The 24,098-nt window shown below is 37.4% G+C and overlaps 1 protein-coding gene across 1 annotated transcript in view; it reads right to left on the bottom strand.

Annotated features, from left to right (window-relative positions):
* Nucleotides 1-24,098, bottom strand: part of LAMA2 (laminin subunit alpha 2) — a 387,138-nt gene that overhangs the window by 142,948 nt on the left and 220,092 nt on the right. Inside the window, exons 16-19 of the mRNA XM_067294582.1 lie at nucleotides 23,353-23,466; nucleotides 16,520-16,647; nucleotides 10,988-11,074; nucleotides 4,552-4,763 (exon numbers count right to left, since the gene is read on the bottom strand). Of these exons, the coding sequence (XP_067150683.1) occupies nucleotides 4,552-4,763; nucleotides 10,988-11,074; nucleotides 16,520-16,647; nucleotides 23,353-23,466 (541 nt within the window). The remainder of the gene's footprint in view (nucleotides 1-4,551; nucleotides 4,764-10,987; nucleotides 11,075-16,519; nucleotides 16,648-23,352; nucleotides 23,467-24,098) is intronic.

The following is a 24,098-nucleotide window of genomic DNA, read 5'->3' on the forward strand; positions in this document are numbered from 1 at the left end:
TTCATTCTCAGGATCTGCTCCCTCAGAGCCACTTGGCCCTTGTCCCAAGCCCTGGGGCAGGCAGGATGGCAGTGGCAGAAGGAGGGTACAGACTCTCACATAGCTCTGTACAGGATTTAGCTACAGCATTTCTGCCGTATGGTGTTACTATGGTCTTACTGCTGCACATGCAGGTCCTACTGCCATGCAGTTCAGTCTGTGTTAATATAGGAGACAGCAGACCGTGGCAGGCTGAGGAACTAGAGCAAGTTTGCCCTCAGTACCCTTGCTACAGTGGCAGTAACTTCTTCAGCCCCTTGCCCCAAGAGCTCCTCCTCATGGGCAGCACCCTGAGTGCAGCCCCAAGAGACTCCCATACCTCTCCAGCAGCAACAGCATCTTCATTCACAGAGGAAGCATAACCCAGCTGACTAGCCTCAATCATCACAATACCCTCTTGAGGATTTAAAACAACAATGAAAAACAACTGCTGCTTCTTCAGGAAAATAGCAATGCTTTTGACTTCTAAGTTCTCATGTTTTAGGAGAGGAGAAGCTTCTAGGAAGCTGTTCTACCACCTTTTATGCTCTTTGACCACAGTTATTTTGGCACACAGAGATTAGAAAAATCCCTTTAGCACTCACAGTGCAGAATAGAGGGATGTGATTAGGTGTGTTACAGGGTCTGTGACTATACAGCCCCCAATTCTATTAGCAGGAGCTGGTCCTTGCATGCCCCATTTCTTCCAGAGGTGAATGAATCCACATGTTTATCATTATCATATTCATCTCTATATTATACTCATCATATATATGAATACATATATTCACCATCTCTATATTATATTCATCATACTTCATCATTCAATTATATATTCATTTCTATGTCATATTCATCTCTATATTTATCCTTATTATATTCATCAATTTATTCTGTAAACCAGCATCCCAATCCACATTTTCCCTTCTTGCAGTGCCCTGACTGCATGTGTTTGGTCTTTTTCTCAACCTGACAGCTTCCTTTTAGGAAACACTTAAGAGTCCCAACAGCGAACACATGGCAATCACACCCTTGCATGTCACAAGGTACCACTTGAGATAAAGCACTTATATCTCATATACATATAGGCTGTTACAGGAGGATCTTCCTCATGACTTTATTGGACTTGCTAGACTGTAAACTGAAGGGTTTTTTTTTCCCTGTTTTCTCCCCACTTTTGAGGTATTATGCAACAGTTGTGTCATTTACATGAAAGCAGTTTTATGACTTGCCAGTCCGTTTGTGGCTTTATTTCTCAAATGTTTGCAAAGATATGTCATATACTGAAATAAATAACTGCAAAAATACGTGTGGCTCTAATGTCAGTCTGGAAGCCCTAATTCACAATGCTTCTTTGTGTCTTCAGAGGTTTTGGTCTCTTTAAGTTTCGTGATATATTTAAAAATTGCAAACATTTAAAAACACTTCTGTTGTAATTAACATCGCTTCTTGTTTCCTTTCACTCTAATTTTTCAGCACTCTAACATAATTTACCTCCTTCATCCTATATACAGCTCTGCTCTTTATCCAATTCCTTAATGTATATGTTTTAAAATTACTGACACTCCAAACTATACACGCAGTGATGAGAATTACATAAACATTTCAAGTAACTTTCCATTTACAATGGTCAGCAGTGAAAGATGATGTGTAAGCCTGAACTCACAAAAACACAGTTCTCGATGCAAATCAGCAGTTAGTATTTTACCAACATTTATATACAGACCTCAGAAAAATAGGCCTAAATCTTATTTGAATCTTTTTGCTTATCAAGCATATGACACCACAAAAATCCAAAAAAGAATTTACATTGTTTTTATAAACAGATGGCTTCATCCTATTTATATTACATATTACCCCAAATGGCATATGATGTATTCTTAGCTTAGCCACAGATGACTTTCTGAGTGCAACACAGTGGAAAGGCAGCATTTGGAAGCAAAGTCTTTGATAGTTTTTCTTGGCTCTGGCAGTACGTACATACAGAAGAAACATACAGTCAGGGCTATTCATCTACTAAACTGTTGCTCAATCTGATAAATTGCATTTATCTCACCTAAAGTCTTCCCATTCATTCACCTCTACTGGGAAAACTAGCTGTTGTTCAAACTTCAAATGGTTGCCATAATACAATAGAGCCTGTCAGAAAAATTTGTCTTACGTTCTCCCAAAATGACACTGGTCAAGACCCCTCTCATTCTCTCTCAATATTGATTATAAATATTTATGAGTGTGTATTTATAATCAATATTTATAATCAACCTACACATTTATTCCCCTCCATCATTTATATTTATGCACAGGCATACAGGCATGCCTGAGTGTTTGCTTTAATTCATCTCATGTCACCTAGCTGTACTACGATCAGCATAACCTGTAGCTATTTGTTTCAGCACACTGTGCTGTTTCACTCTTGATCACCAAAACACAACCTGAATCTAATCAAACAAACCTAGGACATTCGCTCAGTGCTCTTAGATTTATTATTTTTTACAGCTACACCAAGAAATTCAGAGACGCTATAATAATACAAAGTTGTGCTGTCATTTGAAATGGTTAATGCACATGACAGCAGCACTGTACTTCAGAAAGAGCAAGAAACATTTCAAACAATAATTTGAGAGCAAAATTCATGCTTTGCAATACTCTTGGATTTGGCTTTTTAATAAGGAACGAAATTGAAAACAACAAAGTAAAGGCACAGCCCCTCTGATATTGTAGCTGCAGGGCAAACTTCATGGAAGTCTGCAAAGGAAATAAAAGATCACATGCAAAAAGAAAATCCACATGAAAGACGAAGAGAAGATGAATGCAAGGTAACTGTGAGCACAAGGAAATGAATATATTATGGGGCTCTCCTTGTCAGTGATACTAACGACAAAAGCAAAGCCTGTAATTCTACATTAAATATGTATTTATTTTTAATACTTTTTATTTTTAATTGTATGTTTTCTGAGCTCTCCTCATATTACATCTCTTTTCCATGCAGCTACCACTACTGTGGAAGTGTTCAAAGCAACAAACCTGTTGATGCCTGAGGAAGGGTGACAAGCTACTGGAAGCTATGATTTTTGAAATGCCCTGCTTTTTAAATCACTTTACACACTTAACACCCTACATTATACAATATCATTCATCATGAATGGTTAACTAGTGCAAAGAATACATGCGATTGTCCAACTTTTATCCTGCATTGTATAAAGCAGTACAGAAACCATATAAACAGGGATACGTCTTCATGGCTGTCTATGGTTGTATCTATATCAATGTTTCCTAGCCTTAGGAGAGAAACTTGGTGATGTTTTGTGTCTTGCTGGCTCCAGTGGAGTCTGCAGTGGTCCAGCAGAACATAGTATTCTTACTGTCAAACCGCAACCCGCTAATAGACCAAATCATGAGAAGGGACACCAGCGGCTCAGACTTTCATGACTGCAACACATGCTGCAAAAGCGTTCCCTGTGTTCCTGCACACAGCAACAAGACACTGGCCCAACTCTTTTACTTACATTTTATCCTGGTATAACACCTTTGTACTTGATGGAGTTGCTCTGAGTTTATTACAATAAAAGAAGAGGATTAAGTCCTAGTGGCAGTGAAATAAAATACTCTGTTCTTTCAGGACAGCCAATAACCTGTTGTATTCCATCCTCAGAAAGGGGTGGGATGATACATGGCCATTTTTAATTTAAAACCCACTGGTTCTGGCTAATAGCTGCATTCTGAATTGTGCCAGGAAGAACTCAGTGACAGCTACTGCCTCCTACAGAAGCAAGAAATCTACTGCTCCTTACAAGGATAGCTCCTGCTCCTACTGAATCTTCCATCTGCTCCCAATGATTTCGTGAAATCATTGTAGGGAAGGCTGACTCTGGAGCTGGGGCTCATTCTTAAACAACATGCCACCAACCAGCTGAGCAGTAGTAGCTTGCTGCAGTGTCAGGTATCTTCCTCCACAGTACCATAGGAAACTGAGCAGGAGCTGGTAGGCTCTGCTTTGCAGTGGGCAGGTGATTCGCTACATCTTGCCCTATCAGAGGCAGCAGCTCCCAACTCTTACCGAGCTCATGCGGTAGGGAGGAGGTCTCAAGTCCTGCTAAGTTTGGACCTTACAGTCACCGAAATATCATTCCCTCCTCCCTTCAGTGCCAGTCCTACTAGTAAATGGATTTTTTCTCTATGACTTATAGCATTTTTAATGTATCATTCTTATTTATTTGTATTTATCTTTGTGGATCTGACATTTAGTATAACCTTTTGCATCCATGCAATGCTCAGCTCTCCCAGGTTTCCTGCATGTCTGCTTCATTACTGCTTCAGCTACAGCAGGAAGTTTTTTTTAATAGGCTCTCCTTTCTATTTACTTTGAAATCTCCCTTTCCAAATGTAGATGCAAGTAGAACACTATTATTATTCAAGGTGTAAGTATACCATATCATTCTCCTGCTCACACACACAGAGGCACATTCTTCCTCTCAGGAACACTGATATAGAATAGATCAATTCTGTCAGGAGCAGTAAAAGTTCATGACTTACGTTGACAGTTCCTTGCATCAAGAGCATCTCCAAAATATCCATCAGCACACCTCTCACAATATTGGCCTGTTGTACCTGGCTTACATATCAGGCAAGCTCCAGACAAGCTGTCACAGCTGCCAGGAACGGAGAAGTCAAGGTTGTCATTACACTGGCATGGCTGGCATGATCCCCCTGGTATTAAAGGTTGTCCAAAATAGCCTTCTGCACACCTAAGATAAAAGACACCATCATTTAGGATCCTTAAATAATCCTCTTACGAGAAATATTTAGTTTTGTTGTCTCACTAATAACTAAAAATGATTTGATCTTCTTTCAAGTGTTTCTTGTCTTTTTTCTCTCTGCCTCTTTCTCCTTTTTAACAACACTGTAGATACAGTACTAGCTGAAATCCTGCCAGCTCTGCTAGTAATTAGATTTCAGTGGGAGAAAAATCTTGTCACTGGCACTGAAGACGAGACAAAGCATAATAAGAAATCTGTCTATTGGCACCCTAGAGGAATTCAGGTCCATGTTAGATAGGCTTTGTATTTCAGCACATCATGATGTTCTTCTGTACTCATTTACCAGGAAGCTTGACGATTTTCTCCTTCCATCTTAAAGACTTGTTTGGTTTAGAAAAATAGGTTCAGAAAATAATATAGATATAAATTTGTTTGTTTTCCTAACAAGATCCTCCCTGGACCTACATTCCTCTGATCTACTGCATGGTCAGAATTGTTTAATGGATAGTTTATTTCTGTGTGGATGCAGATAATGAAAAGATTGCTTATATTCATAGGAACTGTGCTGGTGAATACTATACCTTCGTATAGCAAATTTTAACAGAGATATTTAAAAATATTACCTTCTTCTCTGCCTTTCCCACCAGCAATTTTCTGTGAGTCCCATGTAAAACAGGTTAGTGAATCTAACTTAACATCAGTGTGTATTTTAAAAGCAAATTTCTACTAGTCTCACAGCCTAGTCCCTATTTATATTCTGGTCTGCTTTCTCTTTCCATTACATTTGCTCACTCTTCACAGTAAGACCAACTTGTAAAGGGTGAAGAAAAGGAAGAAAAATCCCCCAGTTTTAGCTAATACTGCTATTCATGTAATCTCAGATGAACTCCAACTAGTGTAAAGAAACAGAAAGTACATAAACCACACAGCATAAATTAATGTTTCCTACTATTTTCAAGTCAGTTCAATTGCAGTTCTAATGTACATAGCCTCTCTCCTTTGTGACAGTACTGGATGGTATGGATGAGCAAGGATTTTGAGCAGCATCCCAATACAGAAACACAGAGTTCCACTATACTTTCACTTGTGCCCCATCAAGAAAACCTTTATGCTCACCAAATTAATCCTTTTCCTTAAACCTAGAATATCTCATGAAGCTTCCAAGCAGATCTTAAACAAAGCAGTCAAAACCTTTTAAAAAATATTATTTAATATAATTGGCAAAACATATACAAATGATGGATGACTGAGACTAGAGAGGAAATTATAGCTGGATCCAATCAAGTAGTTTTTTTGGTGGTAGGATATTACACAAACAGAGGTTTTTTTTTCCATTTTCTAAAAATATCCAAAATGCAGACTGAAGATGACATATTCATACAAACAGTTCAGTGGTTTAGATGCTTGTAAGCACTCAATAACATGAATAAAATTTGCACAGTCTAGCCCACTGTGCTTTATTTCTTTTGCATAGCCATCTCTCACAATTATTTTCTCATAACAATAATACATCAAAATCTTGTCAGTGATCATTAGAACAATTCATGTATTTTATTTTCAGAACCTGTCACCAGTGTAGGCACATATTGCATCTGTTTGCATTCTGTGCAAAGAAACAGGTTTCTCTTCCCTGGATGGAGGATATCTCAGCAACCATAAAATTTTTCTTTACTTTTGGCAAACAAACTGGCATTTTTGTAGAGATGACATCTCAGTTACAAAGGAAACTTTCTTAATACAGATAACAATAACTCTGTTTTATCACAGCTGAAGAATAGCTAGGTAATACATGGAGTATCTTACAATACCTAAAATGGATGACGTGTGCAGCCTCACCCATGCTTTGGTGAGATCTTTCTCCCTTATCGTGGGAGTATTTGTCATAGATCTATAGCTTTTGGCACTACTAATCTATTTGACTTAATGTGTACTCGGTTTTGTCTTTCACTTTCATTTAGGCATTATTCTGTATTTGATAACATTCACAGAAACTTACAAAGTGGTTCACACAAAAAGTACTCCTGGGATTTGTGAGAAACGCGCTGCTACTCATATCCTCCTGTTAATAACAGCAGACTTTGATAACTCTTTGTATTCTCATCAGTGTAGACCTCGCCAATTAAAATTAGCATAAACCACCATCATCACAAAGCTACGTTCTACTTATATACATACATTATCTTGAATTCAGATTCAAGATAATCCTGAGAGCAGGGGAAAACCAGCTAAACCTAAGAGAAGACTGTGTGCATACATCTACAGGTGAATTCTTCCACTTTTTCTTCCTCTTCTGCTGAAGTTGCAGGTGACATTAAAAAATCCACTTTCACTAATCTCATATTTGTTCCCTTTAGGGCATTTCCACTTCAGCTACTCTTTTCCAATTCAAAGCACTACACCTTTGGGAAGTTTCATGTTAAAAAACAATGCTTTATGTGACACGGAAAATTATTTTCATGCACTACAGAAAATACATATCTTATTAAATGATTGTCAAGTACAAGAAAACCCCCCTGAGATGAGAAAAAAATAAATAAGAGCTGGGAGGAAAGACATGTAAGACCGTTTCCATATTTTTCTCTCTTCCTCTTTCTATGTTTATTTGCACCCTCAAATTCAGGTGCATCCTATGACAGGCATCATCTTTTTTAATGCTTAATTTCTGTTTTTATCATTTGTTTTGATACAACTGGTGCCAAATACAGGGCTCCTATATAAATATATACATGTATGTATTTTGTGTATATACACAAATACTCATATACACACAGGCATTGCATACATTTCCTTATATTTATTGGAAAAATTCCCTTGAGATAGAGTTAATTTAGGCTGCAAAGTCAAACAGTGAAAGTTTGGAAATACTAATTTACAGTTGCTTTGAAAATTATATGCATCCAACCTATGTATGTGTTTGGGCAAAAGCCTGTGGAGAAATGGCCTATGAATATGCAATTAAAAATCTTAACTCTGACGCACAACATAGATACCGTTGCATGACCAAGAATAAATCTGACATTTCCTAACTTCAGAGTGCCTAGCTTTGCAACCTGTAAACAATCCTTCACAACACTTTTGTTGTATAAAATCTCCTGAACATTTGATCCTTTTCCCATCAGCGCTGCAATATGACTAGTACTTTTGGCCCTAGTGGAAGAATTATTCTAGGAGGAAAAAGGTTGCTGGAACCATACTCATGAATCAAGGAGCGCTAAAAAAGAAGCTAAACTCTATCCCCTTTTGTTTCTTTCCCCTAAAACTGTGAGCTCTTGCTCTGTATCAAGACTGTGTGGTTGGAAAATGCATAGCATAACAACGTAAATGTGTTGGGCCCAACAGACAGCTTGCACACTCTTTTTGACTTTCTCGCACACCCTTTGTATGGGAACTGGGAGAATACCTGTCCTACCCTGTATCCCTGGGAAAGTGGGCAGTGAGAGCAGGAAGAACAAATCTAAATTCTTGGGGAAAGGACTATATGGGAAAGCCTGGCCTGGCAACTATGGATATCTGGTAGCTCCCAACACGGTTTATATCTGCTATTATTTTGATGGTGTCAGGAGCCAGATCCTTCAGAACATTCAGCAATTTTGGCAACCGAATCCTGAAAAGTTCAAGTGAGAGAAGTAGCCATTTTTTTTGACATTTTACAACTCAGGTATATCTTAAAAAAAAGAAAAAAAAGAAAAAAACACAACTGGTGTAGCCTGAGGGATTTATCCATATTTCATATCAAAGGGTTTTGGTAAATCACTAAAGTGTTAATGCTTCATAAAAAAAGTCCCAAGAATCCTACATAATACTGTCCTACACAAACTAAGCACAGGATTTGTGACCTTATCTCCCTATAAGACGAGATTTTGGAGACCAAATAAGAAGTTGCAGTACAGAACTTTACCTAAAGCACTTCATGATAATTTAGGACTGTTCAGTTAATGAATCATATGACTCAGATCAGATGTCACTTTGCAGGTGCTAAAATGAAAAAGAATTTCATGTAAACTCTTTTAGCAATTATACAATCACTATTAATAGCAAAATGCAACATGCTTTCTGCTGTTCATTATTATTGACAGCTGTGGGCATTTCCAAGCAAATTGTTACAATTAAAAGCAAATAGTTCTACGAGCACTGGAATTAATGGCCTAGTTTCCAATGGATATATACCTCACAGTTACAAGGCTAAGGGATGATTATTTGCAGCAGGATGGTTGCTAATCAGCAGAGAGTAATCCCTCAGGCTACAGCAGTGCTTTTTTCTTGCCCTGTGAAAGTTTTCTTATGGGCAGGACATTTAATAATCTCTCTCTCATGTATTCTCTGCTGTTTAATTAGGTGTGAGTTCACACCATATCGTCTCCCTTAGCTATGTCCTAATCCATTAACCTCTATTCAGCTGCTTTTCATAAAACTTGCAGGAACAATTATCTTTGAGACCTCCTACCCTTCTGTCAAATTTGGTTCAAATTGACCCACAAGTTCAAATGTCATTGCAAGCAGCCAGCCAGACAGGCACAAAACGATCACACTAGTCTCATTTCCTTAGGAAATCAGGCTAAAATCCAAGCCTGCCACTTATTCAGATTCCACCCTATGGCATCTACAGCCTGTGCTCCACTCAGAAATAGCACTTGTTGCTAATGGAAGCTGTCAATGACCCTGCATTGACAAACTGCCACCAAAGTGCTCTTGATGTGATTTATTCCTGCTGTCATTAACTTCACAGGCCACTAGCTGAAAGGAGGGTGATGACTTCCAAGACAGGCAGGAAAAGACAGGCAGAAATAACACTCAGCAGGAGCAGACTCAGTGATGATGGGTGGAAACAGGTGACAGCCTGCACTCTCACTTTAGGACATACATAGCTCAGTAGGGGATTTAAAAGGAAGTAGCTGTGGATGTAAATTGGAAAAACAGAAGTACAGGATGATTCACAATGTATGGCCAGATTCCTGCTTTCCCGATTGGCTGCTCCTAACCCTTCATTCCTACCCTTCCCCATCCCCACCTGAATATTGTAACAATCTTCAGCGGCCTTACCTTTTCTAGGGTTTAGGTTGGAAAATACTGCAAGCAGCTCATGGGAGTGCCAAATGGCAGAAGCCTACTAGGAGACAGAAGCACCCATGGGGAAGCTGGTCACCTGGCTCCCCTACTCCCTCCTGAAAAAGGGGCATTTGCAGTGTCACAAGGGATCACGGTGCCTCAGCAAATGCTGATGCATCATGACCTCCAAACAGCTAGCAGAGTTCCCAAGGCACGCTGACTGCTCTTTAAAGCTGTTCCATGCATGTGAAATCCCAAGGGATGCGAAGGAGTGCAGACAGTTACGGTATTGCTTGTCTGCATACTCTCTCCTCCTGTGCAAGGCGGTTCCTATGGGCTTCGCATTAGCACTTATCCTAGGCTCCTGTTTCATTTAAATTCTAAATGTGACCCTTTCAGAATAACAGGACATAAGAAGAAAGGTGGGGTCATTGGGGGTGGGAAATTTCTCTCTCACTATTAATGCGTCATTCAGAGCTGTCATAGCCAGAGACAGACTAGACATGACATTTTTATTTGTCTTTTTGTATACGTAGTAGTGAAGTTTATGAAATACATATTGAGCCTTTCTATGTATTTGACAAATAGAGATTACCTTTTTTGTCCCTAAAACCTAGCTTGTTCTACTTGTTAAATAAAGACTGTAACAGGAAACTAGAAGCAACAAAGATGTAAAATTTTATTTTTAAAAAATAATTAAAACCAACAAATAACTTATTGCAAGAACTGTACTCTGGCTGCATATTGACTTTTCAAAAAGAGACAACAATAATTTACTGAAAAATTGATTCACCATGCTCCAAACATTCAAATGACAAAAGAGACAAAATAATTGTAAAAATCTCAAAAGGGGCACAGAAAAGCTAGAGAGACATTTAAAATAAAGGATTCTTACCTCTCAGCAAATGCTCCTTTGAAGCTTTGCACTTAACCATAAAGCAATAAAACAAGCAGTTTTTGATATACAGGATGGAAACTAGGATAAAAACTATTGCAACATGTAAGTACACGGACATCAGAGGAGGATGTAAAACAATTTCTTTGGCAAGTTTCAGAACATAGGGACGGGGACAAGAAGGGGAGGCAATAAAAAGGTAGGAGCAGTTCCATGTGGTTTAGACTTATGTTTCAGATCTCAAATGGTTAAAAGCATGGTGCTTACTTACCTTTCACAGCGTGGTCCTGCATACCCAATTGGGCATTCATCACATATTAATCCATTACTTCGGTCAAAATGGCATGTCGGGCTAAAGCTGTGTTGTTGATATTGGGCAAGAAGTGGGACAAGGAAGAAACATAAAGAAAAAATTATTAGCAGCATAGTTCTGTTCCCACTTCAGAGATCATTAATTTGCAAAACAGTGCCCAGGAAGAGTGCTTCTGGTCTAGCACATGGGGCTTAAGTTGACTCCAGCAAATAGAATTTGGAATGACTTTGCTATTTCTGCTGACACTGAATATAGTGTAATGGATGGCAGCATCCCAATAGCCTGTTATTACAGGACTGGAGCCTGCCACCGAGTGGTCTGTACACCATTAAAAAGGCAGGAATGTACAGCTGTTTGTTTGTGCCCCTGAGGGCCTGGCAAAACAATCTATGCCATAACATGGCCCCTAAACAAAGCTCTCTGAAGGACAACTGATTCGACAGCTCAGTTAAGGTTGTGTACAATAGACTGGGACAGGAACCGGTGAACAAGAAAGGGGAGGGGCAAAAAGGAAAATCTGGTGCAGCTTCCCAGAGAGTGCGTTTGAGTAAATCGAGTGGCAAAGACCTAAAGCAACAGGCCAGACAGTCACACTGAAGTTTAAGAATAGCTTGCAGAGTAGAAAGCTTTATCTCTTTGCTGTGCTCTACTTATTTTAGCTGTGATTTTACAAATAGGGATACCATAGTATTTGCAAGCTTCACCTCTCAATGACTGTGTTTAACTCCTAGCTGTGCTCCTTTGCTTTTTAGCATTTTGCTTTCTGTAAAGTTTTTTCCTTAATGCACTTTGATAAGGAAACCTCCTGACAAAAAGACAAACAGTTCAGAAGAAGAGGTAATCTATTCTACCATTCAGAAGTGCTCATCAGAGATACAGAAATGTGGGCACCTTTATGGGGCCTGCTGTAAATAATGGTACTCAATTCTAGTCAAGGGAAAAGGGAAAAGGGAAAAGGGAAAAGGGAAAAGGGAAAAGGGAAAAGGGAAAGGAATGCAAATGGGAGGAGGTGCATAGCTGGGTGACTAACCTGAACAGGAAAACAAAGCACCTATCTTAAAAAGCAACTTATCTTTCATAGCCTAGCAAAATGGAACTTGAGAAGGAATATAATTGCTCTTACAAAGACATCAGAAAGAAGGTATATCTGTGGTAAAATACCATGTTAGAACAATAACAAATAGAAATAATTTGACCTTGGATAAATTAAAGCAGCATATATGAAGAAGGTTTCTGGAAAATAATAGACACAGTGAGATCAGAAGAGCTTAATCAGGATTATGTAACATGATTACCTGCTGGTGACTACACTCCATTACTCAGGAGTCATCCACACTATGAGCTGACCTCAGTTATTCTTTCCTTTGCTTCTATTAAAGATTCACAGACCCCCTATCTGTCACAAGATAAGTTATCCCACAGATATATGAGAAATCACTAAGAAAATTGTGGGCAGGTCAAGTCAGTCAACATCCTCTTTCCCATAAGGATTATGTTTGTGTTATTTTGCAGTATCTTTCAATTAAAAATGCAATTCAGGAATGTATGAGGAGCAGTTGAAGAAATCAGAATTGATTATTCTAATTTAAAATCACAATGGAAACAATTTTAAACTGAGATGCATATTATCACTGAACGCAATCAGCAGCACCTACTTGTCAAGCAGGAGCCTCCTTGTCAGTCCTAAAGTTGTTCTTTCATAAGAGCTAAATGGGAAACTAATGGAGATACTATCACAATTCACTATAGCGTTGCACTAGATTGACTGTTCCACAGTTCCACTGAGAGCTCAGAATTCAACTGTATCAGTTATAAAGATAATAATAATTAAGTACTTAATTATTACTAAGCAATAACAATTAATAGCAGAATTTTCACGTTTTATGGGTTATGCTCAGATCCAGTGTCCTTTGAGTTTGCTTTCTCTGACTTAATAGTCAATCCACATATGAAAACTAAATATTAATATATTGAGAAATTCCTATTTGCATATTGTAAAGGAAACATGTGATAGCAAGGTGAGAAAAGGAGAATTTATCTTCCTGAGAGTCAGAATCTCATTACTTACTGGTGATAAATTCTAATGAATGGTGTGTATTGATCAGGCAAAACAAGCTTCAACATGGGACATGGGACAATGTAAATATACAGTATAGGTATATATGGTATAGGTTTATAAATTTGGGGAGACAGGACTTTCTAAAGGCTTACAAGCACTTTATAGAAAACATCTTTTTGGAATAATTATAGATTTGTGATTTTATTTAACGTTCAAAAAAATATTAAACATTTTGAAACCAACCAGATTTCCTAGTTCACATGCTACCATTTTAGTTATGACCTTCCCAGGCTGAGTGAGATATGTTCTAGCTACCATTTCCAATGATATAACATTCTTGTTAGGGTCTTCATTACCCATATTAAACTTACCACTACTTTAAGAGTAAAGCAGTAATTATCCCAGACATCAACATTTGGTAGGAAGAAGTATACATTAGTACATCTGGTAATTTCTTTGAAAAAAAAATCAGTTTATATGAAACTCCTTAAAGATTAAGAATGTTGGAACAGTTTGTAGGAGCGATGAATTTATGAGAAGAGATAAGACAACAGTCAAAGGTGCATTACATATGCTGTTTATGATATGGTTATTGAGCTCATTTGCATCATATAAGTTCAGATACAGCGATATTTTCAAAAAGAGGAAAATATAGCCCAGAAAACTTAATAATGTTTTCCTGATTTTTCCCAGACTTCTTTTGTGACATACAGCAAGTCACTCATCGCTGTTGTGCCTAAGGATGCAGTTTCATGATTGGCTTAAGCCATTGTGTATGGAAACTGCTGCCATAGGGAAACAGGAGAGGGAACGAGCTGCAGCTAACCATGCTTAAGTTAACCATGAAACTGCATCATCACCACATTTCAAAAACAGGTAGAACAGTTCTCCTCTACCCTAGATGACATTGCAAAGAAACAAACACTAACAGATTATTCAGTGCTGTGAGAACAGTGATGGGAACCATTATAAACATCATAAAGCAGTAAAACTTTGCTATAGAAGACAACACTGATCTATTAATATATCTCAGAGATTCATTATGTGGACAATATTTTGTGTGCACCTGTGCCTAGTGTTAAGCTTAGAGACCTATGGATGCCCAGTCACACCATGTTAGGTATTAAACTACAGAAATTAGAACCTATAGACAGCTATTTATAAGTATTTAATATATAAATTAGTAACTTGTTAGGTTCCTCAGAAGTTAACAGGACAAAAAAGATGGACTCTATTATTATTATTTTTATATATAGTGTTAATGGTATGTTTGGCAGACTTGGTCCATGATGATATGTGAACTTGAAAATATAGGAGCAGTACAGGAATTTATAGGTATAGGAATCATTTGGAGAAGATGACTGGGGAGAGAAGGGCATACTACATCTGTAGGTTGACATAAGCTTGGAAATGTCTTAATCTTTCACCTGAAGTATGTGTGAAGGAATCCAAGTTGTTTACAGACACTATCCCCAGCGTACCAAACCCAAAGCCAATTGACAGTTACATTTAAATTGATACAGCAGTAAGGATGAAAAATGAGTATTTTAACTGTCTTCAGAGAACACATTTACTCCTTTAACAGTTTTTTCTTTTTCTCATAAAACACATTTAATAGTTGGTCTAGAACTGTAAAATCAAGAGAGCTTGAGTTTTACAATAAAAGTTCTACAAAGCCTGAGGATGTTGCTCACAGTTTTGCTTTTGTCCATTTTAGAAATGGGGAGATAATGTACAGTTCTAATCCAGGCATAAGCTCTGTAGGGTTCAGGACACCCACGGTTCCGGAATATTTATATGCCGTATTTGTTTTGGATCTACATTTTTAAAGAAAATTTAATATTAAAAAGGGAATCTTTTGGGCAGTTTCAAAAAAGAAAGTAATACAGCAGGAAACCTGATGAATACAAAATAGAGGTCTCCAGGCATTTTGCCAATAAAAACCTAAATCCAGTCTGTTTGACTTGGTTTGTTGCACATCTGCACAAGATATAAATGTGACAGTATTTTTCCTGATAGTCAGTAGTGTTCTCAAACAAGAGGAAGAGAATTCACTAGCTATGCAATGAAATACTAAGTATGCAAAAGCAATGAGGACATCAGGGGAACCATGCCTGAGCAGCAGACAGAAGCCCATGTATATCTAATGAAATCATCTGTACAGAACTAGGATAACAGGAAGGCAGGCTCCCATCTTACAATCTCCTGGAATTCCTCATAATAAGTGGTCAGATTATTCCTTTCCTTATCAATGCAATTTTAATGTGGAACAAAGCCACTGTAGCCTACTGTTGGCCTGAATAGCTAAGAGCAAAATCCAGGTCATCTGTGCCCTAGGCTAGCACACTGCCATAGAGACGGTGTTCTCTTCTTTACTTGCATAGCCCCATATTCTGAAATGCTTGTATGGACTAATGATAAGTCTTTTCAGAAGAGAGCCACATCCAATTTACGGCTGGAATTTGGGTATGCATTAGTGACCACTGCAAACATGTCAGACATACTCAGTGGATCCTGATCCTCCTGTACAATCATTTGCTGCACTGCAGCCCAGCACCTCCTCTGCATAATCTGGACACGTGCTGCTTGCTCCAGGGCTCCTTCTGTCTGAAACCATCCTGGATGGCATAAACCAAACATGCTAATTCAAACTGATAAACATAAATTTGAAATTAAGCCTATGTACAAGGAAAGATAACCATCAGCCAAGATTCAAAATTTTTTTCCTTCAACCACATTATGCGAAATGATTTTGGTATTCTTATTTTCCAGATACTGACTGGCAAAAAAACCAGTTAAAAATGTTCAAGCCATTTGTTTTATTAAGTTATAGGCAGTTAAACAGCACAGACAGCCTTTTGCAATGGAGGAAACATCATTTGTTCTTAGATCAGAGTTTTGATTAACTCTCCACTTTTTTAATCAATGAAAAAAATTTATAGTGATTATTCTGAGATATGCTGATGAAATATTTTGACTTGCAAGATTTAAGGCTGAATTCAGACTCCAAATGAATCAACATTACCACTGAATGTTGACAGGAAGAAAAGAAAAATTAAAGCAGAAGAAATCACATTCTTATCTGGTCAATATAAATTGGTTTTAAAAATCAATTATTAAAAAAAAACACAGATCAAATCTGTAACTTCAACTTTAAAACCAAAAACTACCCTGCAAAGAGAGGCAGAAAAGCTAACATTAGTTATTGATTGGAACAAAAGAGTAGTTGTCCAAAATTCTAGGTTGTTCCTTCTCCCCTAGTCTCAACTAGCTTTTGTTTTGTTCTTTGCCTCTCAGCCTGCAAGTTTATGTTGCAGAATTATTATTTGGTTAAAAAACAAAAAACCTCTAATGTACATGCAAAGGTATCAACTACAAAAATACAATTTACTAAGCAAAGAAGCGTAATATACAATAAATATACATCTTACTTGTTAGAAGACATATTTAGTGGGCAAGCACACAGCTGACAGTCTTCAGCTGTCCCTTTAGTAGGATCTCCATAGAAACCAGGAAGGCATCTATCACAATATGAACCACCTGTATTGTGTTTGCAGTCCTGAACAGAAGATGAAAAGTACATGATGTCATTTCAAATTCACAATTAGAGAATTTACATATGGAAAATTCCTTAAGTTCATTCATCTAGCTCGTTCTCTCAACAGGATCATAAGTCTACAACACATATTTTAGTGTTCTGCTGTTCAGCTGAGAACCAGTTCTTAGAGGCTAGCTGTAGCAATTGGGGCTTCATAGGCATCAGGTATTTCTGTTCTTTTGGATAATTTTTTCCTATGCAAAACAAAAAGAGTATTTAACTGCAGTCCTTTACTATTCCAGTATACAACTGCCACATTCTTGTTTCAGTTTCAGCTTAAAAGAAACCACCCTTCAGAGCAGCATGAAACAGGTTTATTAGTACAGCCTTGCAACAGACGATGTGTTTTCAAAAAACAGCTACAGGTTCCAGATGCTGATCTTGGAAATACAGCTCAGACTGTGTAATTTATAAGAAAGAATTATTACATTTCACATCAAAGTGCCCTAACTCATTTTACAAGGTATATGGCTGGCAATATACTAAATATACTTGTGAACAGCAGCAAAGCTTGAATTGTTTAATTAATACCTGTTTGCTAGAATAGTGTCCAGATTATATTTTATGGGTAGAAAACAAGGATGAGTTTAAGGCCCTATCCAACAATTTGTGTTTCTGTTTGTGACTGGCCTTCATAATACCAGAGACAGTTTATCTAAACATATTAAGCATCCAAAGTACCCCATAAAATTGACAGCAGAAGATCTGCATGTCAAATGACATTGTATTTGTATAACCTTTGGCTTGACCTCAAATTAAATGTTTTTTGCCAGAATCGGAATTGGTCCTCTGAGAATAGGCTTCACATGATGACCTGTAGAAACAGATGCTGCTAAGTCTTAAAGAATACTACGATCTCTACACATTTTCATCTTTCCCTTCACCATTTAAGATTTATAAATCCTAAATAATTTGGCTGGATCCACCACAGGCTCAGCAAATTAGTTTTTTGGCTTAAATGCCTTTGTTTCCCACATTTTTAGCATACTGACCTATTCCTTTCACCATGATTTGCCACAAGCCCACAGGCAGTGAGAAGGCAGAGAAAGCAGAAGAAATGTTTTCAGCCATTGAATGCCACTTTGATGTGCTCAGGTACAGATTGAGAAACTGTATGCCAACTGGAAAAGGTCAACATGAAAACCATGAGAGAGACTGTATTTAGTGGTAGTGGTGGTGGTGGTGGGGGGGTGGTCAGGGAGTTGTTTTAATCTGATTTAGACCACGGGTAAGCTCCAGATCAAATCTAGAATCTTGGTTTCATCCTAAAATTTTGCCCAACCTGCTACTTCAGAATTCTTGATGTTTTCTAATATGTGTAGGTATTTCCAAACTGGTGATTTAATTAAAAATATTTCAAAAAACACTTTAAAACTGTTCTCTAATTTTCAAAGGAACTACTGGGCAGCTAGTCATGCATATGGTACTGACTGATATTTAATAGCATTACTGCCTTAAAGATGCAACATTTCTTCAATAAAGGATAAAGAAAACGGAACTATTCTAAAGAACTGTGATTTCTTCTTCAGGACTTTCCAGGATTGCAATGATTTGTATGAAGATTTTTGCACTGTGTTGTGCAGAGCCAATACCATACACTTGGGCATCTGAATAAGCACAATACACTTTTCAGTCATAAGCACACCGGAGTCAAAAGCATCTGTCTCTAGAAGTGTTTACTTCCAGAGGGTACATTCTTATTGCTTGTGTATACAATCAGCATATCTTTGGAATAAGAGCATTAGTCACAATATTTCATTTTCACATAGACAGTAGGTCACAAGCTATTACCAGCTATTGAGACCTCTAGTCAAATAAGATTATGGCTGTAGAGCCTTCAGCTGGGTTAAATCTACTTCATTAGGTCATTTAAGTCCATTTGATTTTTTACTTCAAGTGCTAACATTCAAAAAGAATCTACAAGCCATGCTTAAGTGTAACTGGGAACATTACGATATGCTTTTAAAAGATGTGACAAAAATAATTTCAATGTTTCAAAAGAAAAACCCTTAACAATTCAACTTTTTAAAAGCATCATGTCAAATTATTTGTACTTTATCTGAAAAATAATGGATTCTTCTTTTGTGTTAAGTTTAGCTTTAAATATTCTCAGACACATCTTAATGTTTTTCAAGAATATGAACTGCTTATATGTCAAGGATGTTATTAAAGTGAGGGGAGCTAACACACTATTTCAAAGCAATGCATCTCTTAGACGGGTATTTGCAGCTGCTGTTGGTTTTTTAAGTAAAAAAACCCCTTCCATTTTATAAGAAAGCAATTCACATTATAAAGAGCTGACCTTCTCTTTGATGAATTTAATTTATTTTTTAAAAGTCTAACACTAGCCATTTCTGTGTAAAGCTTCTAACTCTTCTCAGTCTAGATCTCTATATGTGCTTATTTCTTCACCAAGCCTCAATATTTAAATTTACTAATAAAAAGAAAAACACTCAGATACAGTGCCAAAATCTGAATGTATTTTGCACGGTGTATATGTTAGAGTTCAGCTGAGAGATAATGATCCAGTGTGGTCCTGTATTTTCCTTCCTGAGCAAGACTTTTATAGATCAAAACAGCCTTTCACATCGCTCAGTCAGGAGGTTGCAGGACAAAGAAGAATTATGCAGGGAGCAGATGTGACATAATGTGCCTGTTTCCTTCTATGATGCATTAAACTTGATACTCATTTGCCAAATTTATAGATCAACTTAAGCTCTGAAGTAGATGAGTTAATAGCCCTTCTAAAGATTTTATCATTACCCATGAAAAATTTGTGCCTCCTTGTTAGCAAAGGGTCTAATCTCAGTTTGAAACTTGCCAAATGTATGGCTTCAGCAGAGGGATGGTTTTGAGTATCATCTAGTTTAAGCAATGTCTAATTGCACTGAGATTATTTCTTTATAACATGCTTAAGCACATGAACTTTTAATTTGATGTCTATATGAACATTTAATTTGCTTTTTTGTGTCATGGGACTGGGTATAAAGAAGATCATAATCCACTGTCCCTAAACTGCTCAGTATATGTATATGTATATGTATGTGTGTGTGTGTGTGTGTGTATGAATATATATATATGAGAAAATTTTTACTCTCATGGAAATACATTTTGTTCCAACACATTGATCTAGTGTTTTTGGTATAATCAGTGCCCTGTTTCCTGGATCCATAGACATTATGGCCAGGAACCTTTTCCTGTTCAAACCTTTATGCTTTCAAACTGCAGGTATTGGATCTCAAAACATTTTGAATGCATCAATTTTCTGAACCTCTTTTATCTCCAAACACCATTAAACTTAACTTAGGCAAACTCTGAGTAAATAAGGCTTTGAAGACTGGATAATTCCTATGAAATTTGTTTTCATTAAAAATTTTACGCATGGATCAGACTTCATTGTCCAAAGGCTTAATTCCTGATGTCCTAGAGGGTGTTTTCCACCACTTCCTACTGAGCCAGCCCACCAATCTTGGAAGAAAACAAATGAACAACTATATGTCCAGTATCAAGGAACCCTAAATTCAGACTGAAACACATGTCTGCTTGGCTTGGTATGCAGCTGAGTGCGTATGAACATATAAAGATACAGCATAAATAGAAGGCTAGGGATGAAAATAAAGCTTTAATCAGGGAGTATGACTGACTCCAAGAAAGTATCTCTGGTGTGCTAATGCCCTTCTTCAGGATATCTGTCACAGAGAAAATCATGGAAGTTGCTAGCTTAAGCTGCTTAAAGAGAGTGAAAGGCTATGCCTTATCTGCCTATCTTAGTATATTCCCTGGTCACCTAGGCCAGACAATTGTACCGTCTCTTTAGGAGCATGAGCGTGCTCTTCTGTCATTTTCAAACTACTGTAACGTCAAGACTACAGGGACAATTCCCTTGCCTGGTGTTATAAACGTAATCCAAGAGTGTTGCAAAAGCTTTACATGTTTTTCACCTGTGGTATAGCCTATATTGTATTTAGTGTAGGGTCTTTCATTTTGTTACTGTGTTGCATGAAGATAGATGAAGACATTTTGTCACTCCTGTGAGGAAAACTTTTAAAAAACACAAAACGTCCACTGGCCCTGACACTGGCCTCAAACTACATGGTATATGCTGTTTATATACAAAGGAATAAAATACAAACTGGAGGCCACTGGGGACGATCCACTTACCAATCTGAACACATCCTGGGCAAGGGAAATATCTTGTTTTCCATGGGCTTACTATTAGGAACATAATATGCTGCAATGAATGAAACACCATGGAGTGGTTTTCCTCTTCACAAGAATTAGGTTGAACCAGCCTCCTAAAGCTATGGTAAATGTGCATGTGTAACACTACAAAGGAGTATTTCTGTATGATTGGACTTGCCCTATGTACCAAAGCAGTTATCACATATATCACAATGGTAATGAGAATGATATATCATGCAGCTCTTCATACGGTTGCTGTGGGGATCAAAGGGCTTTGCAGGTAACTGCAAGATATGTGTTAGAAATGAGCCTATGAAATTAGAAATGACCTTATACAGGCCTATGTTGGAGCAGATGATCTGAGCTTTTATCATGAGTCAAAAACATATTTCAGTTGCTTTTCAACTACATTTCAAAGCCAAGGAAGAGTAAAAAGAAGTATCATATCAGTAAATTAGGTGCCTAAATTGTCTGTTGTATTACTGAAAAAACACCATGAATAATAATAAGGAGGCCAAAAGGCTCTGTAAACCTCAATAGAAAGAATGCCTTTGATGTGAGACATTTCTCTTTTTCAGCATTCAGAGTTCTCTCTCTTTCACTTCAAAAGGCTTATGATCCAAAATGGCTAGCAGCATTTAATAGTCTGCACGGATACTAACCAACTGAACTTCACTTAGAGTGTTTTCAAAGTAAGCTGTAAGAAACCCCCAAACTGCTTTTTAAGTAACCTGTCCTCCTCTTTACAGGATGACCTAGTATAAGCTCAGACAGAACATGAGAAGTACAGAATAAATGCATGATAATCTATATAGAAAAAAGTACATATTGTGTGTTATTCATTTCAAGTGGTTATTTTTGACTTCCTTTTCAGTGCCGTGTTATCTTTACACCAGCACCCCTTGAAACATCAGGTGGGGGAGCTCTACTATCTCAGTCAATAGTTTGCATCAGCTGAAAAGTGCAAAAGCACTACAGTACGTAATACACGTGCACTACAGTATGAGCCTTCTCTCACATCTCAGGGTGGTGCTATAGAGAAAAATAAAGAGGCAACTTCCTTGTGCAAGGGCTAAGACCCAAAGGCAAAGAAGCAGCTTCAGAACTCCATCTGACTATCCACTTCTAAGCAAAACAGTCTGTAGCTATGATATACCTTAAACAGCAATCTCCCTTTCCTTTCTTTTCTGTTAACAGATTTTATCCCACACTGATGTTACAGACATCATAGCTGGAAGCCACAATCATTAATGTAATAAATTTTATCTTTGTCAAGAGAGACAAATCCGTATTAGCCTAGTGGTGAATATTTTCGTTGCATATAAGTGAAGGATTCAAAATGTGACTGTCATGTCATACACAGATTTTTCATCCTAGATAATTCTTTAAAGCTTACTGTGTAATTAAATTGAGAATCATTTTAAGCTTCTATTCATGAAAAAGCAATCTGAAAAATTCACTGATCCACAAATTAAGGATATCTTGTTTTGTACTGCAATGCAATTAAACATCTTGTATGGGGAAAACAGGAAGACCAGTGATAATTCTAAATGCCAAATTACATTGTAAAAAGCCTGAATTTTCATTCTGGACTTTTCCCAGCAGCTTTTTCTTAAGGAAATAAAAGGGAACGTTTAGAAACATGCACAATACAGAGTCTGCTTGAAATTCTGCAGGGAAATGAGAGTATGATATCCCACTAAACTGGCACTGGCTCAAATTGTGTTTCTGCAAGACTAATGAAATAAGAAATGTTGTTTCAAGCTTCATGCCATGTCAGACAATATAAAACTAAAATGCCCTTGAGTTAATCAGAACAGTCTATTCAGCATAATTCATCCATTCCAAAAGGCTACTGAATGGGCTGGAAATAGTGGTGTGCTGGTAGGCTTGCTATGGATAATATCATGGATTTAATTGCTGAATTAGTACGTAACTATATAATATCTCCATATCCTGTAAGAAAAAAAGTTGATTTAGCCCAAATCATATGCTTTTATTAATTTTTTAATTACAATTTATTAAGCATTTCTTCAAGGTTTACTAGGAAGCTAGATGAAAGAAGTCATTAACAATATCTTCATGACATACTGGAACAGATTTTACAAAGTTACCTACTATATACTATCAGTTAAACGAATACACTGCAGGGGACGGATGGGAGGGGGAGAGGGATCTTGCATGGAAGATCATTGATATGTTTGGCTGCTCTCTGCATGCCACATTTTATGCTATTGATCCTATTTCAAAACATAAATCTTATGTGAATAAAAAATTCCTTTTGTTTAACAGTAGAAGCTCTCATATCCTGGTATGAGGGGATCCTTAACTTCAGCAATAGTTCAACATAAAGATCTGTTCTGTCAATCACTGCTTTTTCTCCTTGAATACTCCAAGTCCCAGAGGTGGTTAATTCAATTACACCGGTATATCAAACTGATCTTGGTCATGTCCATCACGTTTCTTACAAGTAGTGACACTTACCAGGCATTCTCCTGTGATATCATCACACAATTCTGCATGACCAAAGCATGTACATGGTGCACAGACTCCACCAAAAATTGTGCCATTCACACGCCTGTGCCGAGGCCAGCAAGACTGCAAGGAAGATAACACATTAGTTAAAAGGTTAAATGCTGGTTGGAACAGGGGAAAGAACAGAATTTTCAAAATATTACTGAATTTGATACTTGTGCACCCCAAAAGTACTTGTTAAATGACTAGAAGTACCAACATTTCTCTAGATAGCTGTTCTTTCTGGCACTAAGGCTTTGCACTGACCTTAGCTTTATTGGCAGGCGCGAGATTAGAGGAAGCCTTAACTTGATCATTATTCTGAAATGGTAAAATAAAGCAGAGAAATGAAGAATTGAAATATGACAGCATCAAAGCAAGAGGTACAGATTGAAAAATGGCCAGAAGGCAAAATCCTGAAAGAGAGAGAGAAGGAGAACCTCCCCTCCCCCCAAAACAACAAAGGCATTTTTTTGAGAAGCTCAGCTGCAAACAGCAATTAAAATACCATTTAGTCTTTCTTGTTTCAGGGTCTGACAAAAGGCTACACTGAATTAAAACACAGGCTAAACACAAAGCTACCCTTTTATTTACAGATTGTGTTTCTTAAATACAAAGTATAGTAATTTCCCTTTAAGAAAATCCTCTGGTTTTTTTAATGTTAAATTCAGATCAATATTAAATGCAAGGCCTTTTTTTTTTTTTTTTTGGAACGG

The sequence above is a fragment of the Apteryx mantelli genome, chromosome 3 (assembly GCF_036417845.1).
Source record: "Apteryx mantelli isolate bAptMan1 chromosome 3, bAptMan1.hap1, whole genome shotgun sequence".
Classification (NCBI taxonomy): domain Eukaryota; kingdom Metazoa; phylum Chordata; class Aves; order Apterygiformes; family Apterygidae; genus Apteryx; species Apteryx mantelli.